This window comes from Sciurus carolinensis, chromosome 7 (genome assembly GCF_902686445.1).
Source record: "Sciurus carolinensis chromosome 7, mSciCar1.2, whole genome shotgun sequence".
In the NCBI taxonomy this organism is placed as follows: domain Eukaryota; kingdom Metazoa; phylum Chordata; class Mammalia; order Rodentia; family Sciuridae; genus Sciurus; species Sciurus carolinensis.
In genome coordinates, this window is record NC_062219.1 from 16707570 (window position 1) to 16722878 (window position 15309).

The 15309-nt window shown below is 40.1% G+C and overlaps 2 protein-coding genes across 4 annotated transcripts in view; one reads left to right on the forward strand and one right to left on the reverse strand.

Annotated features, from left to right (window-relative positions):
- Positions 1–7251, forward strand: part of Lrp11 (LDL receptor related protein 11) — a 73892-nt gene extending 66641 nt beyond the window's left edge. Inside the window, exon 7 of the mRNA XM_047557145.1 lies at positions 5935–7251. Within this exon, the coding sequence (XP_047413101.1) occupies positions 5935–6179 (245 nt within the window). The 3' untranslated portion in view covers positions 6180–7251. The remainder of the gene's footprint in view (positions 1–5934) is intronic.
- Positions 1–14211, reverse strand: part of Pcmt1 (protein-L-isoaspartate (D-aspartate) O-methyltransferase) — a 44074-nt gene extending 29863 nt beyond the window's left edge. Inside the window, exon 1 of one of the 3 annotated variants that reach the window (XR_007109332.1) lies at positions 13699–14211. Coding sequence is in view for 2 of the 3 variants with exons in the window: in XM_047557149.1 (XP_047413105.1) it covers positions 13699–13927 (229 nt within the window). In the remaining variant the exon portion in view is untranslated. The remainder of the gene's footprint in view (positions 1–13698) is intronic. The other 2 variants (XM_047557149.1, XM_047557150.1) reach the window with 2 other exon arrangements.
- Positions 14212–15309: the final 1098 nt, after the last annotated feature.

Sequence of the window (15309 nt, forward strand, 5' to 3'; positions counted from 1 at the left end):
GCAGGAGGATCACAAATTTGAGGCCAACCTTGGTAACTCAATGAGGCTCTGTCTCAAAATAGAAAATCAATTCTCAGTCCCACATATAAATAAATGAATAAAATAAAGGTCTGTCAACATCTAAAAAAAATATTTTTTAAAAAAGCAGATTTAAAAAAAAAAGGTTAGGGATGTAGCTCAGTGAAGCATTCCTAGGTTCAGATTCGGTCACCAGTAATGGGGGGAAAAAAGTCAGTGGGTCAATACAGGGTGCCAAGACCATTCAACAATGAAATAATCTTTTTCAACAAATGATGCTGGGACAATTGGAGAGACACATGCAAAAGAATGATGTTCAACCTTTTCCTCATACCATATACAAAAATTAATTTAAAACGGATGAAAATATTGGAGTAAATCTTCATGAACTTAGATTTGGTAATAAATTCTTAGGTATGGCAACAAAAGCATTAAAATAACAAAAAATTTATACTTTAACAAATACTATTCAAGAAAGCACCACAGGCATGATGGTGCATGCCTGTTACCTCAGCTACTCAGGAGATTAAGGCAGGAGAATTGCAGGTTCAAAGCCAATGTCAGCAACTTAGCAAGGCCCTAAGCACTTCGGAAGACCTTGTTTCAAAATAAAAATAGTACAATAAAAATACAGGATTGCAGATGTATCTCAATGGTAAAGCATCCCAGGGTTCAATCCCTAGTACCAAAAAACTAAAAATAAAGACAGACAGAAAACAAGTAAGCAAAAATATCACTCACATAAATATTTGCAGATCATGTAATTAAGAAGGTGCTTACAGCTAGAATATGAAAGAAATTCTTGCAATTCAATATTAAAAGACAAAGAACCCAAATTACAATATGTGCAAAGGATCTAAGCAGATATTTGTCTGAAGAAGGTATGCAAATAGCCAATAAGCACGTGAAAGCTAGACATCATTAGTTAAGAGAAAAATGCAAATTAAAACCACAATGAGATATCATTTCCTAACTGCTAGGATGGCTATAATAAAAAGTCAGATAATACATAAGAAATGGTAGCAGGAGCCTGAGGTCCCAGGACTGCTTGAGCTCAGGAGGTCAAGGTCAGCCTGGACAATATAACAAGATCCTGTCTATTAAAAAAAAAAAAAAAGTCAAATAATAACATGTGTTGGCAAGAATGTGAAGAAACTGGAACCCTCATGTACTTCTAGTGGGAATATAAAAAGGAGCACCCAACTTTGGATAAACGGCTTCTCAAATGGTTAGAGAGAGTCACCATATGACTCAATAATTCCACTCCTAGACATACACACAGAGAAGTGAAAACATATGATCACATATAAACTTGTACATGAATGGTCACAGCAACATTATTTAGAAAAAGCAAAAGGTGGACTGGGGATGTAGCTCGCTATAAAGTGCTGGCCTAGCATGCCTGAGGGCATGGGTTCAATCCTTAGAACCACCAAACAAAAAACAAAAGAGGAATAAGCAAAAGGTGAAATATTTATCAAAAGATGGACTCTGGTAGAGGTCATACATACTCAGCTCTAAGAATCGCAAGTTTAAAGTCAGCCTGGGCAATTTAGTGAGGCCCTGTCTCAAAGTAAAAAGGGCTGGGATATAGCTCAGTGGTAGAGTGCTCCAGGGTCAATCCCAGTACAAAAAATAAAAAAGATTAGTTTATGCTACAACATGGATGAACTTTGAAAAAGATTATGCTAAGTGAAATAAGTCAGTTACAAAAGAACATATATGATTCTATTTAATGAAATTCTAGAATAGGCAAATTCATAGAGACAGAAAAAGCTAGACATGATGGTACATGCCGATAATCCCAGCTACTCAAAAGGTTGAGGCAGGAGGATCACAAGTTCCAGGCCAGTGTGAGCAACTCAGTGAGACACTGTCTCAATTTCTTTATGGGGGTGTAGCTCAGTGGTAAAGAGCTTGCATACCATGTGTGAGGCCCTGGGTTTGATCCCCAGTACTGGGGGGCAGGGGAAAGTAACCATTAGGTTTCTTTTAACAGCAATGAGCATTTTCAAGCGGTTTCAGGAAATAAAGTACAGTTAACCATAAAAGTGAGCTGGGCATGGTGGCACACACCTGTAATCCCAGTGGATGGGGAGGCTGAGGCAAGAGGATTGAGTTCAAAGCCAGCCTCAGCCAAAGTGCTAAGCAACTCAGTGAGACCCTGTCTTTAAATAAAATACAAAATAAGGCTGGGGATGTGACTCAGTGGTTGAGTGTCTCTGACTTCATTACCCTGTATCAATCAAACGATCAGTCAATCAATCAATCAATAAATAATACAAGTGAACAACTATGTAAGTGAAAGAAGCCAAACAAGGAGACTGCACTATTATGTGTCATTCATATCAAATTCTAGAAAAGTCAAAACCATAGTGACACAGAGGGCTGGATCAACTGCAAAGGGGTATTGAAGGAATTTTTAGGGACAAAAAATTATGTATGGCAGAAATCAGCAAACTTCTGTAAAAGGACAAATAGTAACCGTTTTAGGTTTCACTGGTCACATAGTCTCTGTTGCAACTACTCAACTGTGCCCTTTTGATACAAGAACAACCACAGGCCACACAGAAATAAAAGGATGTGGCTGTGTTCCAACAAGTACTTAAAAAGCAAGCTACAGGCCAGATAGCTTGGCCTGGGGCTGTGGTTTGCTGACCCTTGTTCTATATCATGATTAGGTGGTAGCTGCACACTACATATGTTTGTCCCATTTTTCAAACTGTACTTTTTAAATTAGTGAATTTTCATGTGAATTATACTTCAATGAAGTTGTGTGTGTGTGTGTGTGTGTGTGTGTGTGTGTGTAAGCCAAGGATTTTATTCCCAGCCTAGGTGTACTTCAAATATAAAACTATAGAAAAAAAATGTTTTGAATGTGCAAGAACTCAGAGTGCTATGCACAGAAGCCCTTCCTGAGGAATCTAGAGGATGTACTTCATCTAATGAAGAGATAACCAAGGATATAGCAGCAAAAGACATACATATCCTATTGTAAAGCAAACACCAATAAAAGGATAGGGAAATAGATAGAATAATGGTATTTAAATGATATTCCAGTAAAGTAAAAAGAATATAAAGACAGAGGAAAAAAGGGGGTAAGTAGAATTACATCACTCACAGTTGTATAAATAATAGGAGAAATCAAAGGATACCATTTAACACCAATAGATCAGATAGTACAAATTTAAGAAAAAGATGGATTTGGAACACTATAAAAGACATAAATACAAACTTTCCAAGTAACAAAAGAATATGCTTTAAAATAAGCAAAGCAAACAATGCATATCAAATAGAGAAAACACTGTAAATAGTCACAGGTTGCAAAGACAAACTTATATGACCTTTCAATTTAAAAGACAAATTCTCTGGGCTGGAGCTGTAGCTCAGTAGTAGAGCACTTGCCTAGCATGTGAGATGCACTGTATTCAATTCTCAGCACCATATATAAGTAAGTAAAATAAAGGTCCATTGGTAACTAAAAAAATATTTTAAAAAAAGAAAAAATTTTTAAAAAGACAAATTCTGGATAAATTAATCAAGTTAGAAAATATTATGTCCATATGAAGAAACATAGGCAAGCTACTCCAAAGGCTATGAAATAAAACAATGAGCATTTTTTAAAAAAAAGTTTTCAAAGCAGAGTAATGACAAGAGATCATAAACTCTTAAGACATGAATTTATAAATGATAAAATAATCTTATATTTTCTCTAACAAGCCTATGAAGTAGGAACTATTATTATTCCATTTTTTAGAGGATAAAATTGAGGTTAGAGAGACTCCTTAGTTAAGAAATCTAAGACCACAGGTAGGACCACTCAAACTGAGATATTAGACCCTACTGAACACTTCATTGTACTGCTTGGAACATATATTCAAATAACTTAATGGATTCTATTAATTCATTTCCCAAAATAATTATTGAGTAGTTCATTTGCCCAGAAATTCTACTGATCTAAATAAGAAGATCAAAAAGGCAAATGTAACAGAATCCAAGTTATAAACAAAATAACTGTCTGAAAAAAATCAGGGCATTTCTAAGGTATATGTTTCTCTGCCCAACTTGAGAGGTAAAAAGGGACACAGAAGACAAGCCCAATTTCAGGGCGGGGAAAAAAGGAAAAGCTTTTGACATTGCTCTTCAATAGTAGAGATGTTTGTGACACGAGACACAAAGAATAGGGGTTCCACTGGATTTTCTGTGTAGAGGATCGTGCTATCTGCAAATAGAGGGACAGTTTACTTTAGTCTGTAAGACTATAAACTCAGCAGTGTTAATAGTCATAAATATTAATGATGGTTACTGCTTCTTAACTTTTTTTTAACTTTTAAAGTGAACAAAGTACAGAATATTTTACTGCTCAGAATAAAATACAAATGCTATCAACATTCGTAAAAGAATCGCCAGTAAACTAGAAAATGGAAGACAGAGTTCCCTACTATCCTTTCTTTAAAAGTGATAGGATTAAGATTAAAGTTAGTGCCCAGTGTCTGGGGAGGCTGAGGCAGGAGGACCTCAAGTGGAAAACAAAAGTGAGGTGCTAAGTAACTTAGTGAGACCCTGTCTCTAAATAAAATACAAAATAAGGCTGGGGAAGTGGTTTAGTGATCAAGTGCCCCTGTGTTCAATCCCCAGTAGCCCCCCCCCCCGCAAAAAAGAGAGAGTTGGCGTCCATTCATACACTGTACAATGAACAAGAAATAGAAATTCAAGTACATAACTCAGAGTTACACACAGATAGGGCTTAGGGGCATGGTCAGTGGTAGAGCGCTTGCAAGCATTCCCAAGACTCTGGGATTGATTTCCAGAAGAAAAAAATAATTTCCAAAGGTAGACACAAGTCAGGTGTGGTGGCACATGCCTGTAATCCCAGTGGCTCAGGAGGCTGAGATAGGACGATCTCAAGTTCCCAAAGCCAGTCTCAGTAACTTAGTGAGGCCCTAGGTAACTCAGCTGAGACCCTGACTCGAAATAAAAAATAAAAAGAGCTGATGTGGCTCAATGGTTAAGTGCCTCTGGGTTCAATCCCTGGTACCACAAGCAAAAAAAAAAAAAAAAAAAAGATTGGCAATATAGCTTAGTGGTTGATAGCCCCTGGGTTCAATTTCTGATACCAGCAAAAAAAAAAAAAAAAAAAAAAAAAAAAAAAAAAGTAGCCTCAAATGAGGAAGCAAAAGTTATGATGTTACAATGTGGGGGAAGAAGGGTTTGTACTGTGTAAATACTCATCCATCTTGGCAGGAAGTCAGCAGATGATGCCTAAATTTGATAGAATAAAAAACAGCAAGTTGGCTTAGCATTGTGTGCCTACAATCCCAGCACTGTAGAGGCTGAGGTGGGACAGCACTTGAGCCCAGTAGCTGGAAGGAGACTATCTTGGCAACACAGTGAGTCTCCAGGTTTAAAAAAAAAAAAAAATCACCTAAAGAACCAAAAACAGTTATATGTGGCTCACTCTAGGCAATGAGTCTGAGGTAGGGAGGAACAGGATAAGGAACTATTGCTTTTCGTTAGAAGTTCTTTTAATATTTTATCTCTTAACTATGTACATATATTACATAACTGAAATTTTATCTTTTCAATGCTCCTAACCTCTCCTACAACCTGCAGAGAAAGAGATCACTATCAAAGAATATGTAATATGTATGAATACCCAAGTGCAAACATACACACACACACACACACACACACCCCTATACACTTAGCAAGACTAAGATGAAGCAGGAACTCCTTTCCTTTCAGTGATAGAATTTTAACTGAATGCCTTCTCTAGCCTCCCTGTAATTACGTGTAGGCTTACAGTTAAGTTCTTCTCAATGGAACACATGCAGAAATTAAAATGCAACTTCCAGATCATACCCTTAAAAGAAGTGGATGTTCTGCTCTTTCTTCTTTCTGTTTTCCTCCCCACAGGCTGGAATGTGGAAATGGTGGAGATAAACTACTTCAACCTTACAGACGAGGGAAAGAGAAGAGCAACAAACAAGGAGCCAAGTTGGCGTGAAAATACTGTATTAGCCCTGAAATGCTTTCGTGCAGGTCGTTATGGGAAAGAAACATCTATTTTGTTTAAGCCATTGTTTTCTAGTCTTTGTTACAGCAGTTGGATATGTACCCTAATGCACAGGCATATGAGAAGGAAAATGAGAACAGTCTGAAGAACCAGAGTGGAGCTGGAACATGGGAGTAGGTCACATAAGACACTAAAGAGGTCTGAAAACTAAGCCCGAGGTTTACAGTTGATACAGAAAGCATCTGGAAACCTGAGCAGAAATCGAATGTAATGGAAAGCACACTAGGAAAGTCAGTATAAGGGGCAGTGTGGACACAAGGGGAGAGAAGTTAAAAAGTATGACAACCAGACAACAGCTGCATCACTCTAAGCAAGAACCAGGTACCCAGACTGGGATGGAACTATGGTTCGGATCTGGCTTGTCCCCATAAAAGGCTCAAGTACACTATTGGGAAGTGACAGAAACTTTTAAGATGTGGGGCCTAGTGAGGCAGGTCACTAGAAGCATGTTTATCTGACAGAGGAAATTTCGAGGCAGCAAAGCACTCAGATTGTGGTGGCGAGGGCACTACTATCTGTTTTTAGTCAAATTTACTGTAAGCCCTGGGAAGAAAGATGAGAGCAGAATGACTTGATGGTGAGGTAGACAAGAACCTTTGGGAGCCAGGGACAGACTGCTATAGTTTGAGTCTGGAATGCCCAAAGACCCATGTGTTAAAAGATTTGGTCCCCAGCTTGGTGCTAGTGGGAAGTGGCAGAAACTTTAAGAGGTGGGGCCTACTAAGAGGTCTTCAGGTCATTGGTGGGATGCTCCTGAAAAGACAATGGGATCCTAGTTTCTTCCTCTCTCTTACTTCTCGACCATGAGAGGAGCAGTTTTGCTTGAAGAAGCGCTTTTGCTATAATGCGAAGCCTCACCAGATACCTAAAGTAGCAGGACCAACTGATCATGGAATGAAACCTCTAAAATTGTGAGTAAAAACAAACCTTTTGTTTTTATAAATTGATTATCTCAAGTGTTTGTTACCATGATGGAAAGCTAACACACATGGTATCAATCAAAGTAAGTGAAAGGGGTGGCCATGAGAGGCATTTGTAAGAACTGCGAAGTCAGTTTAATGACTGTCTGAAAGAATCAATAATTATTCCAAGACTTTTGATCTAGGAGAGTAGAATGGAAGTAACCCCAGCAGAAATGAAGAGGAAGGGGCCAGTGCTGAAAAGAAGGAGATGGTTTTCAAACCACATAGAAACTTTTTATAAAAATGTCAATAAAAGTATTATTATATTAAAAGACTTAAGAGTTATTAATTATTTACCCTATATTTCTTCTCAACTATCAATAATGAGAAGTTAAAAAATTCAACTTTTACTACCCATCTAGAATGATTAGCACTGTGGGTGCTAACTAAAGTTCCAGACACGCCCAACAGAAAAAGTATAAAAGGGCTGAGATCTAAGTTCATAGTACAATCAAAGAAGAATTTTTATGTGATGGAAAAAAATCTATATCACCTAAATACAAGATGTTACTTAAATATACATCTTCTATTCTTTTTTTTTTTTTTTTTTTGGTACCAAAGATCAAACTCAGTGACACTTAACCACTGAGCCTCAATCCCAGCCCTTTTATATATATATATGTATATATATTTATTCTTTTTTTTTTTTTTTTTTTTGAGACAGGGTCTCACTGAGTTCCTTAGGGCCTTGCAAAGTTGCTGAGGCTGGCTTTGAACTCGAAATCCTCCTGCCTCAACCTGCCAAGCCACTGGGATTACGGGCGTGCACCAACTGTGCCAGGCATGCCTTCCATTCTTTAATCACCTTTAATTGATAGATGAAAGTAAAGTCGATTTGACGCTGCTTCTCAAAGGAGAAGGCTATTTTCCAAGGATTCCTTTTCATTTCTGACTAACATCTTATCCAAAACTCTAAAATATAGGTAACATTAGAAGTTAGTGTCAAGTGCCAGGCGCAGTGGCGTACACCTGTAATCCCAGCAGCCAGGGAGGAAGAGGCAGAAGGATTGCAAGTCCGAGGCCAGCCTCAGCAATTTAGTGAGGCCCTAAGCAACTCACAAAAAAAATTCAAAATAAAAAGGGCTGGGGATGTAGCTCAGTGGTAAACCGCTCCTGGGTTAAATCCTCAGTACTAAAAAAAAGTTAGTGTCAAACTATTAACTTTTGTGGTTTGCTCCTAAAACAAATATACATAACACCCTATAAGTAGTATGTAATCCATAATATTACTTCTTTAAAAAAACACAGAATCTTGATTTGAAAGCATTCTTAAGGACTTAGTGTATATTCAAATCCAAGGACAAAAATCCCTCTACAATATCCATTACAGTGAAATGTTCAAGCAGTCTTTGCTTCAGTGTATTCAATGACAGAAAACATTATTTTTCAAAGCCAACTCTTTGATTGTTAGGATAGCTTTGTGAAATCTTCCTTATAATGAGCCAAAATCTGCCTCCCATTTGTCCTAGTTTGACCCTTTTCTACACAACATTTCTTTAAATATTTAAACACCATTGTTTCAAAAACCTCTGCTAAACCAAACAGCTTCAAACCTGCTAAAGCATCATACAAAATGTTGTTTCACTTTTTATCTTCATCATCCTTGTCTAGTAATCTTTGGTTTTTTGATTGCTACCCTGAAAGCACGTCAGCCAGAGCAAAAAACATTACAAATAAAAATATGTATATAGTACAATGGAGCCTTTCCCCTCATACAGCCACGGATCACATTAAATGAAATGAAACACAACCAAATATCTAGACCTACTGAAATCCAAAAGAACTTTCTGTGATAGAGGATATATTCTGGATCTCACTCTAATAGGGTATCTACTACCTTCTTGTGCCTTCTGAGCTCTTGAAATGTGGCTGGTATATCTGAAGAACTGAACATTTTATTTTATTTAGTTTTAGTTAAGTTAAATTTAAGTAGACACATTCTAAATAAGACTTCATGACTTCATGGAACTGGGGTTAGAGTTTAGTAATCAAGCACTTGCCTAGTATGCCTGAGACCTTGGGTTAAACCTCAGCACCACTAAACAAAGCAAGCTCCAATTTCTTAGGATTTTACTAGCTGGTTATATTTATTCCAGGTGCACACAAGTGTCATATTCTTGTCTCCAATTCCTCAGACAAAAGTCTAGCACATGCTACTTCCTCTGTATGAAATGCTTGTCCCTCAGCTCTACCTGAATGGCTTGTTTCTTTTCCTCCACCAAATCTTTGCTCAAATGACACTTTAATGAGGACTTCTCTCCCCTACAACTATAAACCCACCTCAGCATAATCTCTGTCCTTCCCTACTTTGTCAGTTGTGATGCATTATATGACATACTATATATATTTAACTTGGCTGCTCCTATTATAAGAAAGATACAAAAGCAAGTGGATGTTTGCTTTGCTCACTACTATATCCCCACAATGCTTGGCATATAAAAGGTAGGTGTGGAGGAAAGTGCCTGTAGATTCAGATACTCAGGAGGCTGAGGCAAGAGGATTGCTTGAATCCAGGGGTCAGAGGCTAGCCTGGGAACAGAGTGAGACCCCCATCACAAAAAAAAAAAGAAAGAAAAAAAGAAAAGGAAAAGAATAAGAAAGAAGGCACTCAAATAGTAGTTGACTGAAACGCAAAATGACAAGGATGCAAAGGATACAAGTAGAAATAATTGAGGCATTACAGTAGTAGATGGATTTTTTTTTTTACAAATATAAACTGGTAAAAAAATTAGCATTTAAAACAATTGTTTGCATTGTTTTAAAGTGGCTAGTATTGTATTTAAAATCTATTTAATGAGGCATGGTGGTCCGCGTCTATAATACAATCTGTAATCCTAGCAACTTGGGAGGCTGAGGCAGGAGGATTGCAAAGTTAAGGTCAGCCTCAGTAATTTAGTGAGACCTGTCTCAAAAAGAAAAAAAAAATCTATTAGTTAAGAGTTAACCTGGGCTGGGGCTGCGGCTCAGTGGTAATGTGTTTGCCTATCATGCCTGAGGCCCGGGCTTAGATCCTCAGCACCACATAAAAATAAAGGTATTGTGTTCACTTACAACTAAAAAACAAATATTTTTTAAAAAAGTTAATCTTCTACAAAACCTCTGATATAGATGCCTACTTCATGTATTCCTGAAGTTACCTCAATAAAAGTAGAAAATAAACTCTAATTTAAGTATTAAATAGTCACATTTCCTGGGTTAAGCAGGTTCATAATTGTTATAAATTAATTTGTTTCCGGCGCACATTATCAATCCATAATCATAAAATAACTATTTTTCATTTCTATAGACCTGCACAGTCCAACATGATAACCATTGGTTACATATAGTTATTAAAGTCAATTAAATAAGATGTAAGTCCATTTTTCAGTTGTTCTAACCACATTTGAAATGCTTAGTGCGCATATAGCTAGAAGTTACCATACTGAACAGCAAAAATACAGAACGCTGGAGGGCTTTATAGGGCAGAATTACTACAGAATTTTTCTAAAACGTCATTTTAAAGCATAAAACTGATTTAGCTGAAATACTGACAGAACATAACCTTGTAATGTCCAATTCTCTATGTCTACAATTCTCAAAATGCAATCCCAGCACCAACACCACATAGGAATTTATTAGAAATACCAACTCTCAAGCTCCAGCAATCTATTTCAACAAGCTCTTCAGGTGATCCTGGAGATTTGGAATCATGCTCAAGTTTTAGAGTCACTGTTCTAACGGTTATAACATAAGCCATAAGATGACAAGAAATCTACTACTATATAAATGATCGATCAACTATGAAATCATATATAACCATATTTCTATTATGATTTTTCTAATACAAAAAACTCAGTAAACATTTCAATAAATTATAATATTACACTTGAATAAATTATGACCTTGATATCTTTTTTAAAAAACATTAAAACTGTAAACTACAGCATAATCCAATTTCCATGTTTTTCTAAGGTTATAATTAAATGTTTTTAATTTAGAGGTTGAGAGTCTAGCTCAGTGGCACAACACTTGCCTAACATGCGCAAGTTCAATCCTCTGCATGGAAGGAAGAAAAAAAAAAAACACTTTAATTTAGGAAGAATACACACAGGGGAAATATGAGGAAGGAAATATTTTCAAATTGTGTCCTAACTGTAATTTTCACGTAAGCAATTATTTCTTTTATAATAAACTAAGAAATAAAAATCTATGAGCAAGCATTACCTCAGCAAGAAGTTAAAACTAAGGTCGTACAAGTGTTACAAAAGACATTAAACAATTTGAATACTCTGATTTCCTCTTACCAATCATAGATCTAGAAGAAAACTATTATTTGCAATATCAACATCCAGGTATGTTAAATATTCCTTGTTCACTTTTCTGATAGAAAAACATCCTTAGAAGTTACAGCTAAGAACAGTAACACAATACATGAAAATAAAACCACTGGGAAAAAGAGCTCATCTTGGCTTACCACAAATTTATCTCAAAAAGGAGACTTTAAGTGCCTGATAGATTACAAATTTCTGCTACAGCCAAGTGTTTACTGTGACACCCTAGTGGTGGAAAACTACTTAGTCACAATTCACGTAGAGAATTTTGTGTAGTGTAAAAGTAACAGACATGCTTACAACAATAAAAATATTTACAACATATTGAACTTAAGTGCAATCCCTGAGATGCTAAATCACATTTCATACTATTGCCTTGGTACTTAAAATCAACTTCCATAAAGTGAATGGTGGCAAGGGTTCACAATAATTTGACATCTATTTGAAAAAAATTTTTTTTGGTATGGGGATCAAACTCAGGGGCACTCTACTACAGAGCTGCATCAACCCTTTTAAAAAAATTTATTTGGAAACAGGATCTTGCTAAGTTGCCCAGGGCCTCTTTAGGTTGGTGAGGCTGGCCTCCAAATTGTGATCTTTCTGCCTAAGTCTCCCCAGTACCGAGGATTACAGGTGAATGCCACTGCACCCATCTAAATTTAGTCATCTAAACACTCTTCATTACCCTTTATTACTAACGACACAATTTCAACATTTTAAGAATTGTTTTTAAAAACCCAAATAATGAACATATTAAGTAAGAACCACGTCTTAATTCTCTCACTTACTTTTGTATGCCTAGTATAAATCTAGGCATATAATGGACACTTGGTGTTTGTGAAAAAAAGGAAAAAGTACTAATTTCTTTGAAGATGCATTTTTTTTTTCCTAATGGTCTCAGCCCTCGAGAGGATTACGAATGGAATTGAAAGACAAGGCAAACACAAGAAAAGCTGGGGGCGGGACGGGGCGGGGGGGGGAAGGACACTTAAAAGTATCACCTGGCAAGACATGATTATTTGTGAAGTTACTGGCAGAAAGAGCTATAAATTCTGACCAGTGAGATTAGTACGGACTGCAGTCCTTCTGGTCGCCCATCCAGACTACGACACAATATTTCAATAAAAAAAAAAAAAAAAAAGTAAGCGAGGCGTGGCGGCTGCACGCCTATGATCCTAGAGACCAGGGAGGCTGAGGCAAGGGGATTTCCAGTTCAAGAAAAAAGCCTCAGCAACTTAGCAAGACCGGGTCTTAAAATAAAAAATAAAAAGGAGAAGGAGATGTGACTCAGTGGTGAAGCGTCCCGGGTTCAATCCCTGGTACAACAAAAATTAAAAATAATAAAAATGAAAGGGAGTGTCTGGGTGCAGTGGCGCACATCTGTAATTCCAGCGACTTGGGAGGTTGCGGCAGGAGGATCGCGAGTTCTAGGCCAGCCTCAGCAACTTAGTGAGGGCCTAAGCAACTTTGTAAGATGGAGAAAAAATAAAAAATAAAGAATGTGACACAGCATTCATCCTGCCCTAAATTTATCATAACCAAAGAGAATGAATGGATGGAAGGAAACTTTCATACAAGGTTTTTAAAACCTATGGATAAAAAAGAGAACATTCCACAGGCACCACCGTTTTCTGGATTCAGGACCTCTAGAGGTTCCAGAAACACGAGTCTCTCAGGAACAGTACCCCTCATCCTCTCCTCCTCCGCTCCTCCCGGAGCTTTCCAGGGGACAGCCGCCCGAGAAATTTCTCTCCGCATCCGCAATGGCTCTACTCTCATCTTCCCCTCCCTCCCCTCGCCGGTATCAGACCGCGGCATCTCCCTCCAGAGGAAAAAGCGGAGGGCGGGGGAGGCAGAGGCAGCATAAGAGCGAAAGCTTGCAGCGAGGGCGATCACCGAGGAGGAGGAAGGTGAGAAAATGCAGGGGGCGAGGGTGGAGCCCCTCGGTCCCAGCCCAGCCCCTAGGAACCCAGGCCCACACCTCCCGACCGCGAAGTCACGCCCCTCGCCTCCACGACCGCGGACTCCACTGACAGCTCCACCACCTGTGCCGCACCCCGGCCCCGCCGGGCCCGCGGGGAACCGACGGCCCCTGTCCCACCAGCAGCCGGACCCTGCTGGGTCTCTGCCCTTCCCGTCCACGTCGCCGACCAGTGACAGATCCCGGAGGAGGCGATCGCAAGCGCATGTCGTTCCGGAATAGCGGTGCAACCGTGCACCGAAGCCCTCCAACAGAAGCGGGGGTGAAGACAGAACGTTCCGGACGGCCCGGGGGCCCCAGTCCAGGCCCAGCCTGCCCAAGCTGGCCCACACCGGCGGGGGTGGCACTTACTGCGGAGATTGTGGATTAGCTCCGAGTGGCTGGCGCCGCCGGATTTCCAGGCCATCGCTAAGCACACCCGGAGCAGGTACAGAACCACCTTCAGCGCGGCGACGGTGCCCAGCAGCTTCCCCAAGAGTGAGACCACCTCCCACACGGTCACCGCCCCGCTCGCGTCCCCGCTGTTGCCGCCGATATTACTGCCGTCGCCGCCGCTGCCGCCACTGCGCGCTCCCGGCATCCCCCGCGGCACGCATGCGCTCTGTGACGCCGCGCGCCCTCGGGTGCGGCCGGGTGGGGCCGGGGGCGGGGGAGGCCGGTTGCCCTGCGGCGGTTGCTGGTGGCTGCTGCGGCTGCCCGGCGACCGCAGGGAGGTCGTGCTGAGTCAGCACCACCGCCGCGTGCCCAATTCCGAGTCTTCCGACTGCACGCCGACCTCGCCCTGCGGTCGGGCCGACGGCCCCCGGTGCAGTGGGTCGCGTTCCTGCCTGCGAATCCTGTCACCGTGTGCGGCTGCGGGATAGCAGGGACGATCTGTACCGCGGCTGCGGGTGGCTCCGCCGTCGCCGCTGGGTCAGCTGTTGCAAGCGGCCAGTCTGCTCCTATAGCTGTCCAGATTGTTAGACGGTGGGCTTCCTCCGTCCTGCCTCACCCAACCCTGTTGACTAATATTTAGGTCAGCTGGAGTCAGGACTCCCTGGGATGGAGATGGAGCCGGAATAATATTCTTACCGGAACCCAAGGGCAAAGGCCCTCTCATCCGTCTACACCAGCTTCTGGCTTGGTGACAAGCCCATCACTGCTTAAAAAGAGAATTTAGGACCCTGATTTCTACTTAACTCCAAAGCGCAAATTCAGAGTGGAAGAGTGTCATGACATGGGGGTAGTCTTGGGGAGAATGCGCCTTTAGAACAAAACAAACTTAAGGAGCTGTAATTCGTTAAAAAATATCACGGTGTCCTGTGGTGAACGTGTTATTCTCCCGATGCACGCGTGACTTTTCAGCTAATTAAGACTCACAAACTCCCCTCTTAGACTGGGCACCAACTTTATTGCTATCAGCTCTGCAGGACCATGAGTGAGAAGCTGACAGTCAACATTGCGTGCGCTTCCAAATTGCTGAGTCCTAATTAGAACTGAGACTGACAGAACCCAGCCATCCTGCATTCCAGTAGGCTTTTAAGAAGGAAATGGCTGTCAAGGTATCAATGCTACCATGTTAGCGGCAACTTCCAAATCCTCTTTTGTACCAGATTTTGTCAAATGTGACACTCAACCTGTTCCCAATTAAAAATATATGCTATTATTTTATGGGATTCTGTGACCATAAATGAAACCTAGTAGCTGAATAAGACTTCACCTGCTTTTAGTTACTTGTTCTTCTAGACTGAAACTGGTTCACCAGCTCTTAGTTACTTGCTTTTAGTTGAATACAGATAACATCTGTGATGTGTGGCCAAAACTGGAACAGTTGATGAAGTTTGACCCAATCATCTTTCCCCACCTCAATCTACAAATAACCTCAATCCAAGAGGCTCTTTTATCTCCTGGGACTTAGTTACCTAGGGAGTAAACCTTTTACAAAACTCATCTTGTTCATGATTGGCATACTGCACAGCAGGC